Source organism: Urocampus carinirostris, chromosome 17 (assembly GCF_059441175.1).
Source record: "Urocampus carinirostris isolate Australia breed hairy pipefish chromosome 17, RoL_Ucar_1.0, whole genome shotgun sequence".
NCBI lineage: Eukaryota > Metazoa > Chordata > Actinopteri > Syngnathiformes > Syngnathidae > Urocampus > Urocampus carinirostris.
The window spans coordinates 305,925-325,835 of NC_142365.1; the positions used below are offsets into that span (position 1 = coordinate 305,925).

The 19,911-nt window shown below is 43.2% G+C and overlaps 2 protein-coding genes across 5 annotated transcripts in view; one reads left to right on the forward strand and one right to left on the reverse strand.

Moving 5' to 3' along the window:
* Positions 1–153: 153 nt before the first annotated feature.
* Positions 154–9,608, reverse strand: mogat3b (monoacylglycerol O-acyltransferase 3b). 4 transcript variants are annotated; one of them, XM_088320787.1, is made up of 8 exons: positions 9,506–9,608; positions 8,121–8,211; positions 7,921–8,028; positions 6,366–6,448; positions 6,094–6,298; positions 5,319–5,493; positions 2,515–2,699; positions 154–2,447 (listed from the first exon to the last, which is right to left on the reverse strand). In XM_088320787.1, the coding sequence occupies exons 1-8, from the start codon at positions 9,596–9,598 to the stop codon at positions 2,293–2,295; spliced, it is 1,095 nt and encodes a 364-aa protein (XP_088176913.1). In that variant the 5' UTR covers positions 9,599–9,608; the 3' UTR covers positions 154–2,292. The 4 variants fall into 4 exon arrangements, with proteins under 4 accessions (XP_088176913.1, XP_088176914.1, XP_088176915.1 ...); XM_088320788.1 differs by having other exon boundaries at positions 6,366–6,436; positions 9,506–9,605; XM_088320789.1 differs by having other exon boundaries at positions 9,556–9,570.
* A 2,584-nt stretch (positions 9,609–12,192) lies between these two features.
* The window catches only part of nyap1 (neuronal tyrosine phosphorylated phosphoinositide-3-kinase adaptor 1), a 43,992-nt gene continuing 36,273 nt past the window's right edge, over positions 12,193–19,911 (forward strand). The window contains exon 1 of the mRNA XM_088321361.1: positions 12,193–12,498. The gene's annotated coding sequence lies outside the window, so the exon portion shown is untranslated. The remainder of the gene's footprint in view (positions 12,499–19,911) is intronic.

The window sequence follows — 19,911 nt, forward strand, 5'->3', positions numbered from 1 at the left end:
CAAAGATCAAAAGCGAATAAGTCATCATGAGATGGTGTGTGTCAAATAGATGGCCCGCGGGCCAGATGTGCCCTGCGAGAGGTTGAAATGTCCGTATCTTTAAAAAGAAACGGGTCAAAAGAATGCTTTGACCAAAAACTACATGTCCCACAATGCCCTACGTCGACTACTATTTGCACCAAGTGACTGCTCAGTGCCACTAATATCAGTATTTTGGTATTGATGCTAATAAGTGGAATTGAACCATGAATAATCCTAAAAATGTACAAGAGGATTTTTGTCATCCTGATATATAGTGATAACTCTACAAATGACATAATTGTTTCCAGGATCGTGCGCTTATCTAGAATTATTTGTAAGTGAAGCAAATTTTCCCGATATAGAATGACTGAAAACCAACTCCTAGATAACCCTAAATACCTTTTAGAACACATCTTCCCGATCACTAAAACACATTCAAATAGTAATTGGACATCCAAATACAGTCATGAGATACTAAAATGACAGCGGCGCAGTGGTTAACGCGTGTGGCGGCATAGTTCTGAGGTCATGAGATCGAACCTTCCTGTGTGGAGTTTGCATGTTCGCCCCGTGCTAGCGTGGGTTTCCTCCCACATTCCAAAAACATTCACGTCAGGTGAGTTGGCTGGTCTTAATTGTCCCGGGTGCCCCCTGCCCATTGTCCGAAGACCGCCGGGATGGGCTCCGGCACCCCCGAGACCCTACTGAGGATAAGCGGTGCAGAGAATGAATAAATAAATAAATATATATATATATATGTGGAGTGCCATTTCTTTATGTCTTTATTCAATTCAGAGTTTCTTTACGTGGGTTAGTTACACGTATTTTGCATACCATTTGTTTACATTGAGTTCCATGAGGCTCTTTGAGGACGGGCATGACATTGCTTCGCTTGGTGAAAATGACTGACACCCCTGCATTCGATTTTAGTCAAATCTGTTTAATACGATTCTGTATTCAATCTTGGAGGGTTTTTTTTGCACGACTTGTCGATATGTGTGAACCTGTTCACCTCGCTTGTAGTGGTCTGAAGGGTGCCCTCTAGCGAGTAAAGGACGAACGTCAGCGATGAAAATGCAGTGAAACGCGTCACAAACCCTGGTACAGTGGTACCTTTACTCATGAGTTTTATTTGTTTTCAGGATAGCTTTAACCTGAACCGTTTGGAAGGAGAGACGCCTTTTACATGTAAATGTGCTCATCCTTTTCCAAGCCCCGCAGAAGGCTATCCTTTAAAGAAATCGTAAAAGAGCACCAGAACATGCAGCATGTTCAAATGAGATTGCTGCACAATGGTAGATGATGGTCTGCATTTCTATAGCACTTTTCAAGTCAATGAAGAGCTCCCACACACTCACACCGATAGCAGCAATCTAGTCACATTCAAGAATTCCGTTATGCGGGTCTTCATGTCTTTAGAACACAATGTATCAAGTAGTCTCACTATTTTTCCACTACCACTAGTTTACATAAACAAAAGGGAGATCCTCTTGCCGGAGGAATGGTACAAATTGTATTCTCTTATGCATAGATGATGAAGGGAAAAAAACAAAATGAAAAACGAAATTACATTTTTTTTTTAAAATGGCCAAATACGTTAACGAAAAAGGGAAAAAGAACCCAATTTTTTTTTAAATAAAAGATCATTCAGGCCGTTGACTATCTTGGCACCTTTTACTTGTGACTGCCACCTGTGGCCAAAAGCTAGACTGGAATAGGTTTTAGATGGCTCTGAACAGATTAACACGTAAAAAATAACTGGTAAAATAAAATATTCAAGAAAATACAAATTGAAAATCAATTCAAGAATAAAAGCCATTGTAGAAAAATAATTTTAGAAATAAAAGTAAAATAAGGTGAAGTCCTGTTCAATTCCCGCAGATTTAACGTTTTTTATTTCTTATTTCTTTTATTTCCTTTCAAAATATATATTCCTGCTTCTTTTGATTACAATGATAGGTCTTTTTAAAATCTTAATTCTTACCACCCTATACATTTAGGAAATAAAAAGAAGGAAAAGCAAAGTAACATAAAACAAGAGGCAAAAATCAAATAATGAGGAAACAATCAAAATATTCATTTGCCTTTTAACTTTAACTGGGGACACGAAGAGCATGCTTGGATTCACGCATACGCATCGGATTGCCAGTTAGAACTCTGGGAGTGGCGAATGACAGCGCGTACCCTTCTTTTTTAAACCTAATATCCTGAAAGCCAATATTTTATCGCTCCGGTACTTGTACTTGAGAAAAATCCATCATTCGAAAGACTTTAAATCAAACGAAGCTTGTGACCCTCCGATAGGCCGCAGCTGACCTTGTGCTTATCGAATAAATCAACCAGGGCGTCCATATACAGTTTATGATAGCGGTCGACTTCCTCTTCGGTGGGGGCGATGCGCTGGGGGACGGAGATGGGATGTCCCACTGATGAAGAAAACAAAGCTTAGGAGAACTCCAGAAGAATAGGATCATGTTCCATGAAGATACGTACCCACGCTGGTGATGGGCGTTTTGGAAGGCATCAGCAGCCAGCGCTCGCCCACAAACAGACACGGCGCGAAACCCATGATCTTCTTGAACAGGTCCTGACACCTCCGTCCCGTCGAGCCCTCCGGGAAGGTGACCTGCCGGAAGAGCTCGGTCTCGCCGAAGGAGTAAACGGGCACCAGGTCCGCTCTGCGCAGATGGGAACGGTGAGCGAGGTCAACCTCTATTGACTGTAGATTCCGAGAACGTTCTTGCGAATGACGAGTTGCGCCTCTGTGATGCCTGTCCGATGTCGGTCGATTTCATATACAATGCTGGTTGGCTATTAGTTGGTGTCACGGCGTGAAGATCTCAATAATAATGCTCTTGGCTGAACTACCTCCCACAATGCCTTTCTCACTCTTTGTTCAGTTAAAAATCTTGTGTGTTCGGTAAAGATTTTGCGAGTCAGCGATTTTGTACTGTATTCCCCAAAGTCGAGGGTTTTCAACGGCACCTGAGATGATTTTGAGACGTATCGTACATTTTATGTAGCTCGAGTACTTGTCCTTTAAGAAAGTGTTGTTTTTGGTTAATAGATGTTTGCAGTCCCCGCGACCTTACTGAGGAAAAGCGGTGCAGCTAATGAGATGAGATGTTTGTTATTGTACTTAAATCCTGTTCTATTTTAAAACAAATACTCATTTAATTTTTAATTGAAAGTCAATTTAACCTTGGTTGCCACCGGGTCATAGGGACACCGTTTACTGTGGTGTATCTTGGGCAAGAACAGCCTGCCGGCGCGCATCTCGTCCAGTCCTTCACGTTTCAGCCAGGTTTCGCTAAAATAGAAACTACTGATGGTGCCTGAATGATAGCAGTTAGCATTACAAAGGTAGCTTTTAGCAACAATCTTCTCAATGAAAGAAAATGAGAAGATTGAAAATGAATCATCTTCAGGAGTGAGAACGTATTTAGCTTTGGTGATTGGCTGTTGGCGTTCGTATCCGTATTGTTATTGCTTTAGGGGTCGCTAGCTGCAAGTAGCACATCAGCAACTCGCTTTGCTTTAGCAGCTGACACCCCTGTCCTGTCACTAGCTATATTAGCATTAGCAACTCACAGCGCCATCTCGTGTTAAAAAAAGAATTTGTTGGAAAATTGAATCTGAATGCACAGCAAGGATATCCTCATTCTAAGTATTACAGTATTTTGTTTTTTGGGCGGCTCTAGTCAGCCTAAACTGAGCACATATTGGAGTTTCGCATCTAATTGTTAGTTTTAGTATTGTCAACTAAAGTTCGTTAGCTGAGATGAGCACAACACTAGAAATTAGCGTTAGCTGCTTTTATTTTCAACCGTCGATCAGTCCGTAAGGAAGCAGGGAAATTTTCTAAAGGGTGTCATTGCAAGTGGAAGTTTTAAAATCTGCATCCACCCGCTACTCCACTTGACCGGTTAAAGTCGACTAAAACTAAATCTCTTTTCATTTGTCCTAAAAATGTAGATTTATTGATCATGTGATATAATCCTCTGCACTCATATTACATACACGGTAGTACTTCCTTTTACGATCGACCCGTCCTACGAATAGTGAGGTCTCCTAAAATCTTCCTCGTTATGCGATCAGTTTTCCAGTATCTAAAGTCCAAGGTTCCAAACATGAGCTAGGCGAGGCCCTTGCAACCCCCCGCATGGAATTGAACTCCCCCTCCCTAATTCCTCACGGTGGTGAAATATTGAGATGACAGAATCTTAGCCTAGAAGTCAGCAGTCTGTAGCTCAAACAGGGACCGCTTGATCAAGTGGGGGGGGGGGGGGGCGGGGGGTTGTTGGGCAAAACCTGCTAGATTCGGTCCCCTCCGGTGACGTTTGCATATATCTTAAAAACTCATGAGAAGGACTACTTTTGTTCTAATCGATATTCCTTCATAAACACATGACACAGACTACGATCGCGACACACCTTCTGTCGCTATTCAATTTGTAACTTTTCTTTCCTAATCAATATTTTTATTGTACTGGAATTTCATCCTTTGGCTTTCCTTGTCCTTCTTTCTTGTTTTATTTATACTATGTGGTATATTTATGATCATTGACTCAATATTAGTGTGCCTACGTGGCAGTTGATTCAGACTTCCATTATTCTCCATATATGAACTCATTATTCTAAAGAATTAGGCCTTCATTGTCATTCAAATGTCCTACATTCGATTTTCAAAGTCATAATAATATGAACACATGAATAACATTTATATGTGTTTGTACCAAAAAGATTGAGAAACATTTATCATGTTTTGACCAGAATAACGAAACTATCAAAACGGTGATGTGATTTCAGTCGAGCCACTCCGAGCCGACCCACGCTTTATGCACACTACAGAGAGCAATTTCAGACAGAGACACTTTTGGACCAAACGGAAGTGTACATTTAATATTTTGTATTTAACTTTCCTTAACCTGCAGGGAACCCTGTGATTTAATGGGGGTTCGATTGCATTTGATGAGCATGGAACGGATGAATCCCGTTTCCATTTATTTCAATGGAAAAACGTGTTTCTATTGACAACGGTTTCATTCTAAAACATCACTGCTGGGGCAAATTCAATTCCTAAGTAGAGGTACCACTGAGAGTAGCACTTACTCGATACTATTTTGTGGTTTTCATCTTTTTGCCACACATTATCTACGCGTTATAGGTATCTATCTGCGGTTCCACAGCAATTTCCTTTGCGATGCCCACCTCAGACAACTTGAGGGTCTACTGCGACCTACGACCGGCTGCGAATGAGTGAAACGGATGCATCCGTCACGCCTTTTCGCCCTTACCCGTGCTCCAGCGCCAGTCGGACGAAGCCTTTCCTCTGCTTCACCAGAACCGTTTGGACTCCGGGAACGGAGGCCAGGGACTCGGCTGCCCCCCCTATCACGATGCCCACGGCGTTTCCTTTGCCGTTCTTGGACAGTAAGTGGCTGATGCTGGCCTTACTGACCGGAGTCAGACCTGTTTGGACAAAAGTTGATCATCAGTCAGGGTCACTTAGCCATTCCACACACTAGAATGTTGGGTGAAGTCGTTGTAATATTTATGTAGTAGTACTTTCTTATTATTGTATCACCGTAGTAGTATTTTGAAATAATGTTCCTAAAAACACATTATATTTCTTTTTCTAGTCATTTTGTACAATTTTTGTGCTACGTATGTAGTAGTACTGTCGTTGTAGACACGCAAATTAACAAAAGGGACAAAGCTGAGACATTTCTTTCTTACTAGTGCTTTATTTACTATTCTATTTATTTCATGATATTTTGGCCATTTTTGTTCAGTGGTCCGCATGTGGCCCACGGGCTGTACTTTGCCGACATCTGGGACGGTTCGGTCTCGGTACTTCTATGCTCTCTCCGTTTGAATAGGATTGCTTGTACGATGCTCCGGGGGGGTGTGTACATGTTGCGAAAGTAGTCATTTAAGTCAACATTGGCTCATTCAAAAGTTATCGGGGAACTTCTGGAGTCAGTTGGCTCCGCTAGAGAATATTTTGCAGTTTTTTGGGTTATAAATATAATAGAGAGCGTGGAAATTAGGATGGTGTCTCCACTGTACCTGCAGCCATGAGGTAATCCCGAAGGAGCGGGATCCGGAAGAGTCCGGCCAATACGGCCAGGGTGACGACCGTCCCGGGAAAAGCCTGGGAAAAGCCGCAATGCTCGATGCTGAAGCTGCTGAAAGCGCCGATGCTCATGATCCCGTGCGGGTGACACCCCAGGATGTAGTTTTTTCGGGGGTTCAGCTCGGCCGTCTTCACCAGCTTAACGTCGGTATCGGGCAGAGTGAGCGGATGGCCCGTGCCTTCGAAGTGCAAAAGGAAGTCCTACCTTGATGGGGAAATAGTTTTTGTAGTGTTCCCAAACTTTCCACCTCCTCACAGACGGATTTCTCCTTCCGCCTGAAAGAAACGCTTTAGTGCCATACCTGTCAACTTCTATAATATACGAACATATTCCAACTTTTTCCTCCTGCTACTAAATATACTGTGCCTTTAAGAGACAACTCGATCATCTGACAGTTGTTTCCGTAGTGCAGTGGTTGGTACATCACACGCGAAAGGTCCTTGGTTTGAGACCAGGTGTGTCAACGTTTGTAGGCCTGGATAAGGGGGATGGGTGCCACCAGAATGTACTTGCCCAAGACACACCACAAAAAATGGTGCCCCTCTCACCCAAGTTGTTAAGGCATCCACCTATCGTTTGATCTTAAGGAAGTTGTGACTCAATATGTCTCATACTTTCTGTTTTGACTCTTTTGTTGTGCACAATTGACTCTGCGTGTAAGCGAGTTCTTCATCTCATAGTTCTTTGTGAATTATTTGAATAGTTTCCCTGTTTTACTGTCTCAATTAGGAGATTTTTTTAGGTTTTAGCATGCCCTCGTGGGTATTTTATGTCTAACTTATTTAAAGATATATGGCTTATCAGCCTTTTGACTAAGGCCCGGGATAAAAAAATAGTCAAAATATAATATGATACCGTAATCCCTCACTTATCGCGGTTAACAGGGCAATATGTGAAAAGCAGAAAAGCAATAGTCAACCGGGGGCTATGGAACACGACGGCAAGCGTGGAAAGAACGGAAAAAAAGACCTTACACTTGTGATCGGACTATACTTTCTTATACTCCACTCCCAGCAATAGTTGAATAGGGATAATGGATCACGGCCAATACTGTGCATTCAATTTTAGGTAGGCCAGAACGGCATGCCTCCTGACTAAAGTGTCTTCTGACGGTTCATTGCAATAGTCGACCGGGGATAATGGATTGCAGACACATGGATGCTGTTCATTTTAGGGAGTAGGAATAGAAAAAAAGCCAAAAGACATGACACAGATTTGCTCTCAGCAAGGGTCAAATGTGGGTAATGCACAAAAAAAGTACAGTTCTTTTTAGGTGGGCTAGAATGGCAGGCTTCAATCGCGCGAACCCCAAAACACGAGCTCTGCCAGCTCCTGCTCTCAGCATCAGTCGACCGAGGACAATGGATCGCGACCACAACTGTGTATTTAATTTTAGGCTAGCCAGAATGGCACGGCTCCTGACTAGCGTCCCTTCTGCTGAGCCTTTCTCACAGCAATAGTCGAACAGGGATAATGGATCACGGCCGAAAATGTAGGCGGGCCACAATCGCTTGCCTCTCGACCAAAGTGCCTTTAGGCAGCCCTCGCTCGCAGTTATATACGATTGCGGACAATGGATCGTGGTATATTTTTCGAGCTGCAATGCACTGAGGCCATGGTGAACAAAGGACTACAGTGTATACTTTATAATGACAAATAAAGTTGTTATTTTAGTGCTTGTGTCAAATCTTAACCGGTTTCTGTTATCACAATATGGCGTTCTATAGAAATACCCGAAAAGCAGCAGGGAAACATTTACCTTTCTCAGGCGTCTCCCAGTCTAGGACAAGCCAAACGAAGTAGCACGTCGGAATCAGCCACAGCGACGAAAACATGAGGCAAACCATTAAGATGGTACTAGTGACCCCTAAAGGCGGAAGGATGCAATTGACATTTTTAAGCAATCCGGACTGGACATACTCCAGCGAAGGCATTATTGTGCAGATAAAGGCAACATACCCATAAAAAGAAAGGTCAACACCCATTGCAGAACACTTAAAGCCTCTATCAAGTCCTGATGGGGGGATTTTGCCGTCGCCATGCCGACGAGCTGTGTTCAAGTCAATCCCGATTGTCATGTTCAAATAGGATATCGTTTGAATTTCTTCCCATTACTATGCCATATATCAAACTGGACTCGAATACGTCGGAAAACAAACCTATGGTATGTAATCAAATCATATATCTAGTCACACATTTGGGCTAGCATATTTGTCTTGATTCCGTACTTTTCCATTATGGGTTGTAAATACATTTTCACTTTATTGTCAGGACCAGAACGGAAACAGGACCCAATTGCGTAGCCTTTACCACAAGCGGGAAGCAAGTCGCTCTCATACTCAGATTGTGTACTCTTGGCAAGCTTTTTTCGACCCTGACTCCCACCTCTTTTTGCTCCCGTCTGTTTCCTGGCCTTCGACTTGTTTACGACCCCGACCACGTTTTTTGCTCTCCTGTCTTGGCGACTGACACGTTTTTTCCATTCCCGACACCGCCATCGCCTGCCACGGAAGTGCCACTTCTGCCTTCAGAGCGACTTGTTTCCCACGTCCAGCGATCACTGGAGCGTGGGGTGCAACCCTTTCCTTTCTTCCAATAAAACGGAGATAAACATGCGCAAGTGGGTCCTGTCTCTGTTCTGGTCTCTTTAGTCTGTATTCTTCCTCGTGCTTTATAGCACTTGTTTGGACGACACCATTTATGGGTGGTCAAATTTGACATCATCGAGCCTCCCTTAATCATTCGCTATCTACAGAACTGGAACGACGGGTAACCGTTCCTGTGACGGATATGGAAATTCCTATACGTTAAAGCGCAAAGAGGCTTAAGGCACGTGAGCGCTTCAGCTTTAAGAAAGCGCTCTCTCTTTTGAACAAAAGGCAAACGGCAGCTGACTTCCCGCTTAATAATCTCACGGGCGAAGGCAGAAAAAGACCCGGCTGCTGAATCCGAAGAACGCAAACAAAACTCTTACCCGACGATCGCTCCGGTCGTCTTTTCCGAGGCCGCGAAATGCCGTCCCGCGCACTTTGACCCGTACGCGTTCCCGATAACGAATCCACACCTCCCCCCCGATAGTGCGAGATAAAAACTCAGAGCGCGTTCCGGCCGCTATTTGGATAAAACGAGCCGATTTTCCGGTCGGTCGCCGTCACGGACTTCCACATCCTACTTAAAAGCAGCTCAGACTCAACTTTAGCAAAGGTTACATGGAAATAACAAACGCTCTTTGTCTTTCCTGCTCCTGTCTCTACAAATACTACTTTTGTTTGCACAAGTTTGTCTTTAACGACTCGCTCGAGGGGAGGCTTCATCTCACATGCTTCAAAAGTCAAAAGAACTACCTCCTTCCTGCAAGACCAAGACATAAATAGATAGATGTCTAGATAGATACTTTCTTCATCCCCGTAGGAAAATTCACAACACAGCTGTGTCATAATGCTTTCATCGGATTCCTATTTTTGATCCTCAGATGGAAAAAAAACTCCTGACGCTGCGTCGTTTCCAAAGAAGGTTTCTTGAAATGTGGAACCCCACTTTCAGGACCATGGACAGCCCTCTTCGTCCCTAACTCCTTCAACCCAACTGAAAAATAGGTCTGCACGGGGACGCGATTGCAAAGCGCGCCACTTGCCAGAGGGGGCGCTGTTGCAAGGCCTGCCTGGAGTCAAATCAAATTGGATTTGGAGAGCACTTTTCAGACCGGAGCCGGTCCGAGGCATGAGCGAGCTCAGGGGCTGCAACCACTAGGGAGGCCCTGAGATTGGTTCAGTTTTAGTCCCCGTTGTCACTTTGTGTGTCCACTCCAAATACTAAAGAAATTCAACAAAAATACTACACAATAACTACAAAACTAAATATCACATATAGTGTTTAAAAGCGGGCACCTCATCGCTTGTTTTGCTTTCATTCTGAAAATAAAAAGATAGTCTAGAATTACTACAAAAATACTACTACAATAATATTACAAGACTACGGAAATGCTACAAAAATACTACAAAAATACTACAAAAATACTACTAAAATACTGCTTTGGAACTACATCAATTATACTTCCACTGAAATACTTGTCAAGACCAGAACGGAGACAGGACCCACTTGCGTTGCGTTTCTCACAGGTTTTATTGGAAGAAAGAGAAAGGGTTGCGCCCATGATCTGGTGATTGCTGGATGCGGGAAGCAGGTCGCTCTGAACGCAGAAGTAGTACGCGATGGCGGTGTCGGGAACGAAAAAAAACGGGTCAGTAGCCGAGACAGGAGAGCAAAAAAACGTGGTCGAAAGGTAGTAGAGGAGGGTAGACGTGGTCAGGATCAAAAAACAGGTCGAAGCTGGGAAACAGACAGGGGCAAAAACAGGTGGGAGTCAGGTTCAAAAAAGGCTTGCCTAGTGTAAACTGAGGTTGGCAGACGGACTGAAAAAAGGGGACAGATGGGAGAGGGTTTAAATAGGGAGAGAGAGCAAATCAGAGTCCGAGGTAGTTGGCGCCAAAGGAGCAGGCACAGGTGCATCACGCCGGTAATCATGACAATAATAAAAATACCAATACATAATACTATGATATAAAAAACTACTAAAGAAATATTACTACAAAAATACTACTATAAGAGGTTTACAACAAAAATACTGCAAATTACACCTAAAGCGATATGGCAAAATTTCTCTGATGGTAATGTCAATAAAACAGTACAAAAATAAAACCACAGTAACACTGTACAACAAAAATACGTCAGAAATACCACAGATATACAATACACACAAGCCTTTTATTTTCAAGAAATGGGGAGTCATGCACGTTAGGCAGCAGTCTGGCGTGGAAAGACAGGAAGCCAGAGACCGACGAGATCGATACCAATTGCCCGAGTAGATATCGGACGGATGGGGTCGATACCGGACAGGACGGGATAGACAGGATTGATATCAAAACAGGATATCGAAATTAAACAGGACAAACTAGACGAGAACGAAACCGGAAACCGAAATAAAACAGAACAAAATAAACGGGAACAATACCGGATAGGAAATACCAACAGGAAACAGGACCGAATCAAAACCCCCGTCTTGTGGGGCAGAAGTTCGTTGACAGACTGACAAAGGAAAAATGAGGGCACTGAGCTTAAATAGACAGAAAGCCAATCTGTCAATGAGCCGCAGCCGGCGCCACAGGGGCGGGGCCAATTTGCCGCCATGGCAACTATGACAAGTATATCAAATCTAATAAAATCCAATTGTATTTTAAAGCACTTTTCAGGCCAAAAAAACGCTACACAAAGTGTTGTATAAAAACATTTAGCATTCAACAAGACATAATTTTATTTTTACTGTATATTATGCTTTAATTATTATGTATTTTATTTTTAATGTGACTGTTAATGCAACATCCGTTGCAGCCTGGTCATCCTGGAAGGGGGATGACCTCATGTGCGGTCCCTTCTCAAGGTTTCTTCGTTTTCCACATGTTGAGGTTTTTGAGTTTTTCCTTGCCCTCATGTTGGTTCCAGATCAGGGGATGCTGTCATAATGGTCTGTGGTTTGCAATAAACGGTGGTCTGTGCAGCCCTCTGAGACTGTCCCTACTCAAGGTTTCTTCGTTTTCCACATGTTGAGGTTTTTGAGTGTTTCCTTGCCCTCATGTAGGTTTTAGATCAGGGGATGTCTGTGGCCTGTGCAGCCCTTTGAGACTCTTTGTGATTAAGGGTGTCATAAATAAACATGACTCGACCTGCACGGTGTGGCCCCTCAAGATTCGAAGTGGCCCCACCTATGAAAAATCTCTTTGAAGCTCAGCGAGGGTGAGCGACGTGTGAAGCAATCAAGACATCCGAGGGATTTGTTTTGACGTCTATAGTATCCCTTCTCCCTCCACCTCCTTCCCCCTTTGCTCATTTCCCGCAAAGCATATTTTCTCCCTGAAAAAGCGAAGGACGCGCGTGTTTTTTTCCCAATACAGGACTCTTCGACCCCACTCAACCCCCCTTCCCTCCTCCCCCCTCCTTCCCTCCCTCCCTCCGCATTGGATCGCACGATGCTTCCCAGTCAGGAGGCTGCGCCGAGCCGCGCTGTTTATCCTCCAAAAATGGAAGCGCTTCCTCGTCGAGGCGTCCGTCGCTAGACGCGGTCCCGCATCTGCCATTCGGAACCCCGGATTGAGTTGACATCCTCCGGGGAGGGGTTATTTGCCCCCCCCCCCATCCCTTCTCATCCCTCCTCATCTGTTTGACGCCCTCTCCTTCGCATGCAGGACAGCTGTGTCATCAACAACCGGCGTGGTTTTGTTGTCGTCGCCGCGTTTGGCGTTTGGCGGCGCTCCAGCCCGAAAGCGTCCTCCTGACCACCCAGGTAGGGCTTCACCTTCGATGATGGCTTCTTATTTGCGCCATAAATCAATCGCTTGCGTGACGTCGTCGTCCAAAAAAAGGAAAAGGTAGCGCCGTCGCGCGTAGACGCACGCACGCACGCACGCACGCACGCAGCATCCTCGCTCAGCTGCTGCGGCGCCCGGAGCCTGCATTGGATTTGGACATTCTGCTCCCTAAAATGGCTTTTTAAGCGTCGACGTCGACGTGACAGCGTGCCAGCCCGCCTGTTTTTCAACCTTCAGGCTCGCCTCGCCGCCTATCGGGCCTTCTGGGCGACCACGAGTGTTTTTTTTTCCCTCCTCCGAAACATTGGAAAGAAATCGTGAGCCCCCCTCATGAATATTTTAGCCCAAAACAATCTCCCTCCTCCCCGTCAGCTGAGCGACGATGCCCGGTCGCGCGCTCCGCTCCGCAAGGCCCCCGCGACGGACAACATCTGCATGCTGTTTACGCGCTTAGACGGCAAACGTACAGCCCGCGGGCCGGAGCCGGCCCTCCGGATGACCTCATCCAGCCCGCTATACATTTCCCGGGAGTCTCCGGGTCAGTCGTTCTTAACGGAACCGTTCAGTCAGTCGCTCTCAGGGGTTCCGTGGAGGTCGAGACCGGGGTCGAGGGGTAACGGAATACACGGGACGGCGTGACGTAGAGAAAATGTAGTTGTATTTGTAAACGTGTACCAAACGATTACTTTGAAGGATGACAATTCTATTTCTAACACGTATGCTTAATACACCGAAAGACAAGGTGCAAGCAAAGTTATTGAGTAAAAATGTCACCAAATACGGCAAACAAAAAGGGTATTGTCATATTTACTTGACTGCAATGACAGAGAGAACAAAGCGAGTACCTCCAATCGCTGATAGAGAGAGATTAGGTTTACACACGCTCGAAGTAGTAAGGCTTGCTAGTGATGCATTCAGGGACATTTAGTCAATGTGTCTTTTTGCTGGTAATTATTGTTCAAATTCCATTATTCTATCGCTGTATTGTCATGTTGTGATAAGAATTAACTTAGCCTCACAAATCTGAATACTCTTATCCCCACTTTAAACAAGTGGGAAAAAATTTAGAAAGTGTCAGGACCAGAACGATGACAGGACCCACTTGCGTTACGTTTCCCTCAGTTTTATTGGAACAAAGGAAAGGGTTGCACCCACGCTCCGGTGATCGCTGGACGCGGGAAGCAGGTCGCTCTGAACGCAGAAGTGGGACTTCCGTGGCGAGCGATGGTGGTGTCAGGAACGGAAACAACGGGTCAGTCGCCGGGACAGGAGAGCAAAAACGTGGTCAGGGTCAGAAGAGGAGAGCAGATGTGGTCAGAATCAAAAACGGGTCGAAGCCGGGGAACAGACGGGAGAAAAAACAGGTGGGCGTCAGGGTCGAAAAAGGCTTGCCTAGTGTAAACTGATGTTTGCAGACGGACTGACTAAAGGGGACAGATAGGAGTGGGTTTAAATAGTGACAGGGAGCCAATCAGAGTCCGGGGCAGTTGGCGCCAAAGGAGCCGGCACAGGTGATGCATAGCGGTAATCATGACAGAGGGTCAACATTTGGTGTGTTTCAAACAATATTGGGTTTTTGCTTGATGAACTCTATAACGTGGTTCAAATTTTTAGCACTTTTTTTCAAGGACTACAAGCAACCATTTGACCTTGGTTTCCTGTTTTTCAAGGTCGTTCGTTCATGTGAAACACTGTTTTGTTTGTTTATTTACCGTGTTTTTGTCTTGTATCTGCATATTTGGTATCAGAGTATTGCAAAAGTCATTGAAAGTAATCCAGTTACATGACTTCAATACTGTAGTATTTGGATTACGATATTGATGACATTTTTCAACAGGTAACTAGTAACTATATCGGATTACAGTTTTAAAGTATATCCAGTAGTTCATGTTTGATTTTAAGGCAGCAGAAGTCGATGATGAATTCAAGGTTCAGGGATCTCTTAAGCACCTGAGTAGTAGTACTTGCTGTGGTGTGTCTTGTGCAAGTACAGTCTGGCAGTTCCCATCCGTTTTCAGACCGTTCTTTTAGGTAGAGGTTTGCTTCCTCCGCATAAAACAGATACAGTACTTCTTTCCATGCTTACCCTTAACAGGTGAAATCTCCTGATCTGACTCAGATACAGCACCTTCATCATCTGGTCGCTGTTTTTGTTCCAGTGTACAGTATAACGCCGTCCCGTTTTTCAGTGAGTAGTCATATACGGCTCTATTCACGAGTACAGATGGCTCGAAAATACAGCAGCTCTTTTTTCAGTGGCGTTCCAAATTCTGTGGAAGAGGATCCCGATTTGGGGTACCAGCTAGCTGAGGTAACCCTGAGGAAGTACTGTTTTAGTCCAGTACATTTACGGCATTTTTTTTTACCACAGTTTACATTCAAGTTGTCACATCGATTTTACCCCATTTTGGCAGTAGTCAAGACCAGAACAGAGACAGGACCCACTTGCGTACGTTTCTCTCAGTTTTATTGGGAAGAAGGGAAAGGTTTGGACACACGATCCGGTGATCGCTGGTCGCGGGGAGCAGGTTGCTCTGAACGCAGAAGTGGCACTTCCGTGGCAAGAGATGGCGGTGTCAGGAACGGAAAAAAGGGGTCAGTAGTACAAAAAACGTGGTCGAGATCAGAAAATGGGTCAAAGCCGGGAAACAGACGGGAGCCAAAACAGGAGTGAGTCAGGGTCGAAACGCTTGCCTAGCGTAAACTGAGGTTTGCAGACGGACTGACAAAAGGGGACTGATAGGAGTGGGTTTAAATAGGGACACGGAGCCAATCAGAGTCTGAGGCAGTTGGCGCCAGAGTAGCAGGAACAGGTGCATCACATCAGTAATCATGATAGACTGCTAAGAAATCCTTTGAATGTAAGCTAGTTAATTGTATGTCCACTGTTGAGATACTTTATCATGAAAGCCCACGACACAAACAAACTGTAAACAGGTGAAAACACCAGCAAACCACTCAGAGAAATTTGATTGGGTGAACAGAATAGGTGGGCGGATCTCTGCACACAGCGCGAGACACTCGCTTTGATCTCTCGCTCATTGCACTCATGTTATAAGAACCGTACCTTTTTTGTTTGCAGTATTTTGTGACATTTTTACTCAAGGACTTTGCTTGCACCTTGTATTGAAACCATTTTTAAGGCCGGTCAAAATGAGCTTTGACACCCTGAAGTACCTGAGGGAGGGAGATCCATTTGAAGTGCTATACTTATATTGATATGGGACACAGGCTCTGGCATTAATATTATTTCATGGATTATATATAATCATCAAACGTCACACAGTGAAATCAAATGTGCTGAAGAATTAGCTCTTGTTTGTAGAGCGCGTTTAGCAGCTTTGCAGAATTTTGTCTTTAAATCTAAGTTGTGGCTCTCTCAATATTTGTGTTTTTTGCTTTAATGGCTCCCGAACCCTGCACTCGCTCCTAGATCACCGAGGGATGAAAAAAATCTTTCGTTATGGAATTTTGAGTAGGCTTGCTCATATTCACACTTGTGGCTTCCATATCTTTCTTAAAAAAGAACTTTGTGGCAATGACATTACATCCTTTGCTCAAGGGCTCTTTGGAAAGGGCTTTGTGTTTCGTATATAATATGATGCCTTGACAAAATCATTTCAATTCAGCGGATTCAGGTTCAACAGCAACTCTTCAGAACAATAATGCTCCCGTCTGTTCGTTTTGGTGTAAAGTATCCAGTTACTGCCAAGAAAGCCAAGATTTTTTTTCAATATCAATTATTACGACATTTTTTTCCGATAATTCCATTTCAAGGATGCTAAACATTGGAACACAAAGGAACAGACTACCGTGCAAATCAGAACTGGTCTCTTAAAGGCAACAGCAGTGGTCACATTGATTTTCAGTTCTGGAATTTGCAAATTTATGAGCTATGTTGGTTTTGTTTTGCACGGTTGTTTTTGTGCACCAGTAGAAAAATGATATGTCTTGAAAAATTTCATATTTTATTCTATACCTAAATAAGGTTCGGTGAACGCGCATATGAAACTGGTGGGGTTCGGTAGCTTCAACGACGTTAAGAACCGCTGTTCTTGTCAGGACCAAAAACGAGTCGAAGCCGGGGGACAGACAGGAGCAAAAAACAGGTTGGAGTCAGGGTCGAAAAAAGGCTTGCCTAGTGTAAACTGAGGTTTGCAGAGGGACTGACCACAGGGGACGGGTAGGAGTGGGTGTAAATAGGGACAGAGAGCCAATCAAATTCAGAGGCAGTTTGCGCCAAAGAAGCGGGCACAAGGTGAAGCGTATCGGTAATCATGACATTACTCGGTCATTTCTATCAAAAGTTAAGATTTTTTTTTTTTTAAATGGAAAACAAATGCCCTCTCCGGTCACTAGAGTGCAGTTAATGTGTAAAAGAGCTGATGTCCAGCATGCAGACTGAACAAGTGAGTACCAGGAAATAGAAATTCACATTTCATAACGTGACGTGTCGATCTAGAATCATAGCATAGACTTTAAACCCTGATGTTGCATACACTGTAACAGGGTCTAGGTCCCGAGAGTGGGCGTAAGGGTACTCTCAGCTTTAGTAGGCCAAGCTCCTTTATTTTGTATTTCTTTTTTATTTATTTCAAACCAGTACGACAACAAAGGCAAAACATTTCCTCTAATAACTCCCGCTTGAGTTGATGCAGTGCGGTGAGTTGGTTCAGGTGTAAAAATGCATTGATGTCGCTGTTAAAATAAACCGTTCCGTGACAAACATGGACATCATTTTGTTCCCTATCGTTTGTGAACAAATGTGTTATGTTTAGAACAGATCCCGTGTCATCTGTGATCATAAGATACAGGGTCGTCGGAATGATTGAGCGTAAAAATTGAAATGATTGATCCGGCCCACCCGAGAACAGAAATTCTGGATGTGGCCCCAGACCCAAACTGAGTTTGACCTCTCTGATAAAAGCATGACGAAAGAGGATGGGTTTATATGATCATTTTAGATGTGTGGACAATGCTTGGCATTCTGTTGTGATTGGCTCCTTTAATTATTCACTGATTTTGATAGTTGACGAGTTTAACGGGCAAATAGAGATAATGGAAAAATTCCCTCTACGGTAGAGGAAAGTAAACTACTTTTCAAACACAATAAGCTGTTTTTTTTTTTTGTATACCTGCAACATTTTTGTTGTCAGTCGCTTCGGAATAGGACATCATGATGAATAAAGTATCTATCTATCTATCTATCTATCTATCTATCTATCTATCTATCTATCTATCTATCTATCTATCTATCTATCTATCTATCTATCTATCTATCTATCTATCTATCTATCTATCTATCTATCTATCTATCTATCTATCTATCTATCTATCTATCTATCTATCTATCTATCTATCTATCTATCTATCTATCTATCTATCTATCTATCTATCTATCTATCTATCTATCTGTCTGTCTGTCTGTCTGTCTGTCTGTCTGTCTGTCTGTCTGTCTGTCTGTCTGTCTGTCTGTCTGTCTGTCTGTCTGTCTAGACATCTATCTATCTATTTATCACTCAGAGGACTCGTTGACCTTGAGTTTGACTTTAAACTGAGAATTTTAACGAGGTCCAATTTGGCTTTTTAGGAGGTTTTTCGGAAGAGATGGAGATTTTCGGGGAACGTCCGCGGGTGGCCGGGTTCATCCAGGTCTCTTTTCCTTCACACGTGAGCTTTTGGGACTCCGAGGCAGAGGAAAGTCTGCCTCGCGCCGAGTCCGATCGGAGAAGGAATATCGGAAGCGCTCGTCCTTGAGGATGTCTCGCAAAAACGATCCTACAGTAGAATCTCCGCGTAAAAAAAGACCTATTCCCCTTCCTAGATTAACAAGCGCTACAAACACATTTATTCGGATTGTAAATTCATAAAACGATGTTCGAGTGCCTCGTGTCTGCAGTTCAAAATTCAAATTCGTGCCCTTGTGTTTGGCGTTTGCCTCCATTTTCTTTTCCGGTGTATTTTGGCTTCAACCCGAATTCTGAAATGATTCAGTCTTTCTACGGCTAAATTGTGAGAGTGGTTTGTGAAGCAGACTAGAACTAGAACGGATTTTAGGTTCTAGTGTGGCCAAAGACTGGTATCCTGGTCATGTAGACCAAAAATGAGATTTTATAATTGATTTATCTATAGGAAAGGAATTGCATCGCGTACAGAATAGCAAAATTTTCTGGAATTTACAAATTTTAAAAACATTTAAAAGCTACTCTGACACAGGCTCAATGACACATCCCAACTACCAAACGTCGAAACAATAATTAGATGTAAATGAACAAAACATGAAAGTAAAAAGTGGCAGGATGTGGCGAAATAAAATCTGATGATAATTCAGAAGGATAAAAAAATTCACCCAAAAGCATCTCTGCATTAAAAGCATATAGTTGAAATAAGCAATAATAACACATAAAACAGCATATTGTCCCATCACGTACCAGCTCTAATAGAACAAAACATCAAAGTAAGACGACACAAGAAACATACCGATTGGTGTAAAAAACAAACAACGAAAGTGCCGTGAAATATAATGGAGGCATAGTAGTTAGCTGTAACTGAACGAAACATGAAAGGAAAACAATTTGATACATGTTGGAACACGAACTCGTTCCAACGAAGAAAAAAAAACATGAAAAAAAGAAGACACGGTAGCTGGTGGAATACCAACTGATTGTAACTGAACAAAACACGAAAGGAAAGAACACAAGGAATAAAATCACATGAGAAGAAAACAACTACACCGATGCTCCATCACATACTAAAAGAACAATACATAAAAAAAGAGACAAAAGATACTCACCAATTCGCTGATTGCAGGTGTATGTGTTAAGTACGGTATCTTCACATCTGCATTTGGAAAACCGATTCGCCTTCGTGACGCTAGCTTTAGCAGCCACTAATTCTAATTTCGAGGTACATTTACTTCATTACATTGACTTGAGTAAATTTTGGGACATTTTGTACTTCTAGGAGAATTTTGAAATCACTAAACTTTTTACTTTTGTCTTGAGTGGATTTGTGAAGAAGAAACTGTACTTTTACTCCGCTACATTAGGCTACATTGATGACGTTACTTAAAGGTATAAATCTTTTCAAGCATTGATAACTATTTATAGGCAATAAATGTAGAGCATAGAATGGGAATCTATTCATGTATTAAACAAATGTATCCATTCCTATTTTTAATGATTTCTTTTACAGGAAATACAACGAACCAAATTCCAATGTATTCGTTTTATAAAGTGAAAGAGCAAAACATGTGCAATTTGATTTGGCTAGCTATAAGGCTACCTTTTTTTAGGGGGATGACCTTTCGTGCAGTCCCCTCTCAAGGTTTCTTATGTTCCTTGTGCTGAGGTTTTGAGTTTTTCCTTGCCCTCATGTCGGTTTTCGAT